This window comes from Bactrocera neohumeralis, chromosome 4, assembly GCF_024586455.1.
Source record: "Bactrocera neohumeralis isolate Rockhampton chromosome 4, APGP_CSIRO_Bneo_wtdbg2-racon-allhic-juicebox.fasta_v2, whole genome shotgun sequence".
NCBI lineage: Eukaryota > Metazoa > Arthropoda > Insecta > Diptera > Tephritidae > Bactrocera > Bactrocera neohumeralis.
In genome coordinates this window covers 45,357,320-45,364,971 of record NC_065921.1, presented here as the reverse complement: position 1 = coordinate 45,364,971, position 7,652 = coordinate 45,357,320, and the positions used below count along the sequence as shown (strand labels likewise).

The window sequence follows — 7,652 nt, the reverse complement described above, 5'->3', positions numbered from 1 at the left end:
GACTCATAGTTTTTCCGGGAATCGAGATAAACCATTTTTAATCCTCAAATACTCAGTCACGTTTCTTCCCTTCTTTTCGACCTCCGACCGCCCCGTCCGCCATAAATTATTTTTCCCTTAAAACTTGCTATTTTGTCTCTCGTTTCCTATGAGTTTCAGCTTATTTGTTTTTCTGTTTTTGTTCTTGTTTTTAAACATTGTCTACTTTGATCTATATGTAGCTTCCTTCTAAATGGAGAAGATTTCAGTTAGGGAATATTAGAATACAGAATGAAAATTGTTCTGTTATTCTTTTATAGTTTTAAAGAGTTATATAAAGCAAAATTTATCAAACAAACATATTATATTTGGAATATCACATTTTGTAAATAAATTAAATTTTTTCGAAAAGCATAAATTAGAAGTTATTTCGGAAACTTAAGCTTAGTAAGTAACTTTATATTCAATCGAGTTGTCATGTTTTATCTATCACGCTTGCACAGGGTGTACCGTTAACTCCAGTGCAGTGAACTTGAAATTTTTTACTTGGATTTTTAAGTAGCTGTATGGGGGATTAAGCCCAGATGACATTGGCCGTATTTAATTTGCTAAGAAACTCAGTGAACCACATTTAATTTATTGTATATATTGTAAATGTTTGCTTAAACCTTTGGTATATATGTACATATGTATATTCTATATTAGGGTGGGTAAAAAAATTGATTGTTTTCGCTTAGCAGTCTTAAAAATACGTTGTTATACACCTCTCAGAAAATATTTTCAAATATGTATAATCCCGTAATTGTTACGGAAAGGTCCTTAGAGATTTATATTTTTTTTCTAACTATGAGATAAGAAATTTCAAATTTCACTTTGAAGTACTCGAAAAAATTTTCGTTTCATCGATTTTATAGGAAATAAAATGCTCTTCAAAAAGGTCATTAACGATTTTTTCGTAAACCTAACCGTTTTAAAGGTATTATCTGTTGAATTTTGATTATTTTAAGGAAAGTTTAGTTTTTCCTTATTAATTTTATAAATCAATAAAAATGGCATTATATATAAGAAAACTAAAAGTATTGATGGAATTGAGCTCTGTCACTTTACCAAGCGAAAAATTTCGAATTTGGTTTTTGGCCCATCCTAATATATATACATATGTATATATCCGATAACAAGTGTATATATACTAATTGTATGTGCTTTAGCTTTTAAGTAAATATATATGTATGTCTATATGTGTATGTCTGAACATGTTAACAAGGTGTTTCTTTTCCGTTTATTTTCAGTGCTATTAAGGTAATTGACATGCTTCAAAAGGGGAAATGTATACTAAATGAGCCAATAAAATGTCGGCGCCTAAAAATTGATAACGAAAAGTGTGCATATACTAAATACTGGCGAACCGCACATAGCCTTAATAATATATTGTGTATATAACTGAGTAATGGTTTTGTAAACAGTTTGAAACGAATTGTGGTATAAGTGTGGCGCATTAAAAGAAATGTTAAGTGTTTCTTAATAATATAAAATCGCGAAAATTTTGAAAAAATCTTGTTTAAAACAACAACTATTTACATAATTGTGGCTTTACCAGAAGACGGTATAGTGCATGATAACAATTGGACACAACCAAACACAACTAGTGAAAAAATTGTGCATTTGCCTACGCTAAAGCTAACGATTTCGCCACATACAAGTAAACATACAAGCAAACAAAAAAGTAGAACTACATTTTCACGCTTCCGAATGTCATGATTTATCATCATGTGGACATATATGATGGCAGCAAGCCGTGGAGAACGGGCGAATATGATGATGTCTGCATCGAGGCGTCGCAATGAAAGTGAATCACCGAAATATGGATACAAGTAAGTCACACTAAAGCTAATAGTATATATTTGGTCAGAAGCATGTCACTGTGCAAAATCGGATGACCGTAACCATGAATTAGGCTATTCACCTTTGTGAGAGCATATTTCTAATAATATACATATAAGGGAGAGTTTAGGGACAAGAAGTATGTATGCTTATTAACTGAAAGCATTTATATTTCGATTATTCTAACCTGAAATAAAGCATACTTCTAAGCGTCTAATTAAATATTAAATCTCTAAAATCCATTTAAAATGTAGATATACTAAAAATTGATATACTTTTGCCTATTTAAGGTAGGTAACATAGCCTTTGATACAAAAAAATATCAAATTAAGTGAAGGGTAGTCTTATGAAAAGTTCTTTAAAAAAGTATACTTATAGGATATCTTTATAGCATACACTTAGGCGTTTTATTACAAAATTGCTAATTTAAACTCTATTTCAATTTTATGTAGCCACACATTGCTAATACAAGAAATTTCTATATAACTCAAAATTCCTCACCCTCTCTTACATGCCATTCGAAAAACAGCCTCGAACGCTCAATGCCATATCGTTCGACCGCCCGCCATAATGTGCTACCACTGCACTCATCAGCAAGCTCTACTTTACCGCCCGGTTCTTATACGTCCTATGGGCATACTTCGACAACAACAACACCATACTACGAATCACACCATCTCAGCAGCAGCCAGGCCGCTGACGGCAATTTGCCAAGCGCAAGCACCAGCGCCGCTTCCACAGCCAGTCCGCCGCCATTTCACACACACGCTGCTGCAACGGCGTTGCATAGGCTGCCGTCACACCACAGCAGCCAACATCACGTCGCGCATGCGACGGCGACAATCGACGAAGATGGCACTAGTCTCTTTTCGCCACTCTCACCTTCTACGCCGCTTACCGCTGCCGTGGCCAAGGACACTCACATATTCGTGTATAAGGAAGCGAAAGCGAAAACAGCTCGTAAGCGTCTAATTGCCAACCATGTTGGCGAAATTATGGCTGAGGTACCGCGCCGCATTTCAATGGAGGTAAGCGATGAGGAGGATGCCATTGGTTTGGTGGATGAAGTGGAACGCCGTCGACGTTACTTGCGCGCTGCTAGAAGGAAATCCTATGCTGCGCCGAAGAACGCTGGCATTTCGTCAGGTGCCGGTGCTGGAAAGGGAAGTGGGAGTGGTCGCAATGACGCTGGTGCATTAAGTAGTGGCGTGGAAGATGAAAGCGGCGAAGAGGATTATCTAGAGTTGGAGAGTGGCAAACGGATGTCACAGGTAAGAATTTTTTAATGTCACTTTTAAATCCCTAAAAAGAAAACGCGTAATTGCATAGTAATTCTTGGGTAGGCTATATATTCAGTTCAAATAAAGATATACCATATAGTATATTATAACTCATGACAATTTCAACTTCACTTGTACTTTCATATAAGTATGTATGTATATATGTACATAGTATTTTGATAGGTCAATTTGAATGCCATGATTAATCGAAGGACTTGGTAATAAAAAATGTATTAACAGTAAGATTTTAGGTCTAAATTTACCACAAATTGCCTTTGAAAAAAAAAAAAACAAAACAAAGTTATAAATATCCTTCATTCAATGATGGCGTCATTCTATTTCGAAAAACTGTGGAAATTTTCAAAACGATTGCTTCACTAGTTCTTGAAAAAGCGTGGCCATCGATTATGATCAAAGGTTGAAGTAGACTCACGGGCCGCTCTCCCGAAGATTTTATCTCCTACACATGAAATTTTGGAAAAATATTCTAGGCATATCAGCATTAAAAAAAACGAAAAAAATATTGTTTTTAATTTCAAAAATCACGTAACCTCATAACGTAGGCAGTACTTTGATAAACTGAATTTTCAGTCAAAGTAAGTGGCTGTTGTTCACAAGCTTTACAAGCTTTTCATCTAAAGTTTCTGAAGAGAGTTGGATAAGATGAAATTCGAAAGATTTGATTTACATACAGCAAAAGCAGCTTAACAAAAGTCAAACGGCCAAATATCAACATATCACCTCAAGGCCTTATTGCTTCCACGACTCATAAATTTGGCTCTTGACAACATTTTAATCAGTCTTTTAACATTAATCATATATTCAGATTTAATTGGCATTACTCCTAACAATCCACTGATGCATTACGCCCATACACATATACGCATCCACATACTGTTCAAAATTGTCACCCTCAAAAAATTGAATTTCACACAATCAGCAACACAAAAACCAACCAGCTGCCAGCTGTAATAAGAACTTCAAATGCTACAAATTGTATTCAAAATATTTTGCAATAATCACAGAGGCAGAGAAAATACTACAAGAATTATATTGGATTATAATTCTAATTACCGAAAAGAAAGGGAGAACAAAACTACAAATACAATCGTCCATTTTCACCAAAGCGGTGATCTTTTTATAACGTCAATTTGATATTTTGTTTGTCACTCTGTTATTTATAGTACAATTTCTTGGTTCAAATTTTTTCACTCTTATTCAAAGTCATGAATGCAGTGAGTGAACTATTTGCAGTACACGATTTCTCTGTTCAGTTTTGAGCAATTAATTGTAAATGCAGTTTTGGTTTTTCTGCTGTAAAAATTTTATGTATTTAGAGTGATGCCTGGTTTCTTCTTCTTCTTTACTGGCGTAGCCGTTGGCCGGTTACGCATTTTTTTTCTTTGTTGTCACCGGCCATGCCTCTGCACCCAATAGCAGAACGGGAATAATGAGTGAATTATAGAGCTTGGTAATTGCTATTCGAACTTCTTCATCATTCTTCTGGTGTTATGCTTTCATGTAATGTATATGAGCTGTAACTTATCAAATACTATGAATTTCGGTCTGAATTTTTCACAGCATGTTTTCAATAGGTTCTACTGTCAAGACATAAAAAAAATCGTTTTTTCGAAGTGATTACATGAGAATACCCCCTTAAGAAGTAGAGTACAACAACAATTAACAATTAAATAATTATGATTAGTGTAGTGTAGAGTGGAGATCACCACATAAACATCTGCACCTTGGAAAAAAGTTTGTGTACACAAGTTTAACGCATGCACTCCCCACTCCCTTTATCTATTATATACAACATTTATTACTGTGTTTACTCATTAGCATTCTCCGAAACCGCATTTGATACTCAGGTGTTGTGCAAGCAATTTACTTTGATTTGCACATGCATTTTGCGGTAAAGTTACTCAATTAAGTTTTTATGGTCTTCTACGCAATGAAAGTAACAGTGTCCTCATCAGTGTATATTAAACGAATGAGAGATTTTCATAGCTTCAGTATCGCCGTTAACTTTTTTGGAATAGTACAACCACTAAATCGAAAATTATTGAAATACATTCACTTAAAGCTTGCTGAGTGTACAACAAACACATACAATACACAAATGTCTACACTTAGATATTTGAGTGGGTAGCTGTACGCGTGGCAAGGCGGATTCGTATTTTATAAATGTTTTCATCCACTGACTATTGACTTTGATAGTATTTACTGTTATGTTCAACGCTTAATTGAAATACGATTAGCGGTGTAATTGACCTCAGGCAAATTGTCCGCCAGTACTGCGTATGTATGTGTGTGTGTGCGCAACGCACTCCAGTGTCAGACGATAATAGCCAATAACATTTAAGTGGCCATATCCTTCACTTCCCCCCGCTCTAACCAACTCATAAATAATAATTTATAACTGCTTAATTTATTTATAGCTGAATGAAATAATACTTGGCTTGCATTGCTGACAATAATTTCAATGAAATTAATAGTCGTTAGTCGAACACCGTAGACCAATGGCAAAAAAAAAACAAATGTCGCCTTCTAAATGAAGATTAAATGCTTCTAAAATATGTTCACTAACATTTAGGATGTTGCGGACTAATTTCTTTAGGCTGCTGTTACCATGCCGAGCAAATTTGTCAAGTGTCACGTACTTGTATTTTTTTTTTTGTTGTGTCGGATGTTTGCTATCGAAAATTCCCACCATTACAATTAGGGCCACGTGCCACAGTGGGCGATTGGGCCTCGCTAGCGGCATTTAATTAATAACTTCTAAACGAAAAAGATATCTTCAGACGGTTTTTTTCACAGCTCAGAAAAAAGTCATAGAATTTTTTAAGAAAAAAAATTTTGTTTAAATTTATTTTTTTAATTTTTAAATTTTTTTTTAATTTTTTTTTATTTCTTTTTTAATTTCAAAATTTTTTTTTTACCTTCATTAAACAAATTTTATAAATCAAAATTATCTTCGGAATCTTCAGGCATATCTAGATGCTTCATTAATAGCAAGGTCTTAACATCATCGTCCATAATAATATTTTTTGCAGTCGAAATTGAAGACCCATTTGACAATGAAGATATCAAAGGGTCAGACGAAACTAATAAAGCATTTATGATATCTTCCATTGTATTTTTCCTGGAATTTTTTCTTGTATTGCTCTCGCGTATGTTTCGATAGTCCTTGTTCCTGGCTTCAAGAGCTTCTTCGGACATCATACCAATCGGAAGGGAAAAAAGGTTTATTATATCTGCTCTATGAATTAAAATTCTGTGAACAGACGATGGCATGTAAAACCAGGAGTATGCTTTAACAAAAATTTCGGCAGTTTCCAATGCGTAAGATCCGAATGCGTCTGAATTTATGTCGTATCCACAAGCCAATGCTCGTAAGATTACGCTACATTGATATATTAAATCATAGCTTACTTCTGTTATACGAGCAGCCAAATTTGGTTGTTGGAAAAACCTCCTTGCAGTGTTTCCGTTGTTCGTGCTGCCAGTACCAGCTATTGGTATATCCACCAACAAATGCATTTCTTCCCTTAGCTTCTGCTGAATACTTATTTTATTTTGTTCAACGAAATCCTTGTCAGAACCACGAGCTTGCCACTTTTGTATTGGTATTCTATATGCAATGTGCAAAACACACTCGAAAAACCTAATCCATGCGTGGAGACTTGATAAGCCATATTCAAATAGGTTTGCATCAATAATAGGAAAGCTGTTCACCAAACAGTTCATATTTCATATTTTTGGGAGTCGCGCTACAGATTCCGCATGTTTGCGAAGCCGATTCCGATATGACACTGAACGTTTTGCCATCAAGCATGGTCATATGAAATTGGTGATCAATTCTTAAGGTACTCACAAATGTTGGAGAAATATTTAACATTTGGCTCTTAATGTTTTGAATTTCTCTGCGAGACAAGTCTGCCGATTCTTTCTCGCAAAGTAATTTAATGGGTCGACAATATCGGGTAGAATAAGGCCGATTGTTTTTCCATAAAACTGTCGATCCTTTCTGCACTATCAATGGTACCATACAAATTGAAAATAAATATTGATCTATCATCTCTCCATCGAAGTCATTAAATTTTTGCCTGTAAGTAGAATGGCCGCTGCTGCCATCACAACCCCATTTGTAGGTAGCAGTTAATTGGGTGTTATTGTTATTTTCAATATGGTTTTGAAAACTTTCTGGGTGTGCTTCAATAATCCTAGTAATCGTATGGTCTACTAAGCTTTGTAATGGTACTTCAGCGAAATGATCAGTGACCGTGATGACACTAGGATAGCATTTTTTTTTTCGCACAACGCAGTTTGTCGTAGCATGGATATATATCGGCGTTTTGCCTTTTAGCGGCTCTCTTTGACAAATTCCATGTGAACTTGGTATGTCCAACATCTACAAATAGCGCCAGTGCTTTTTCATCAGAAAGTTTTGTCGGTAGACGCTGAGGGGTACTCATAGTTTTCAAAATCTTACCGCTAAACTCTTCGTCGGCG

The 7,652-nt window shown here is 35.1% G+C and overlaps 1 protein-coding gene across 1 annotated transcript in view; it reads left to right on the top strand.

Moving 5' to 3' along the window:
• The first annotated feature begins 2,395 nt into the window (after positions 1-2,395).
• LOC126754506 (cyclic nucleotide-gated cation channel subunit A) overlaps positions 2,396-7,652 on the top strand; it is a 57,226-nt gene continuing 51,969 nt past the window's right edge. The window contains exon 1 of the mRNA XM_050466539.1: positions 2,396-3,131. Within this exon, the coding sequence (XP_050322496.1) occupies positions 2,403-3,131 (729 nt within the window). The 5' untranslated portion in view covers positions 2,396-2,402. The remainder of the gene's footprint in view (positions 3,132-7,652) is intronic.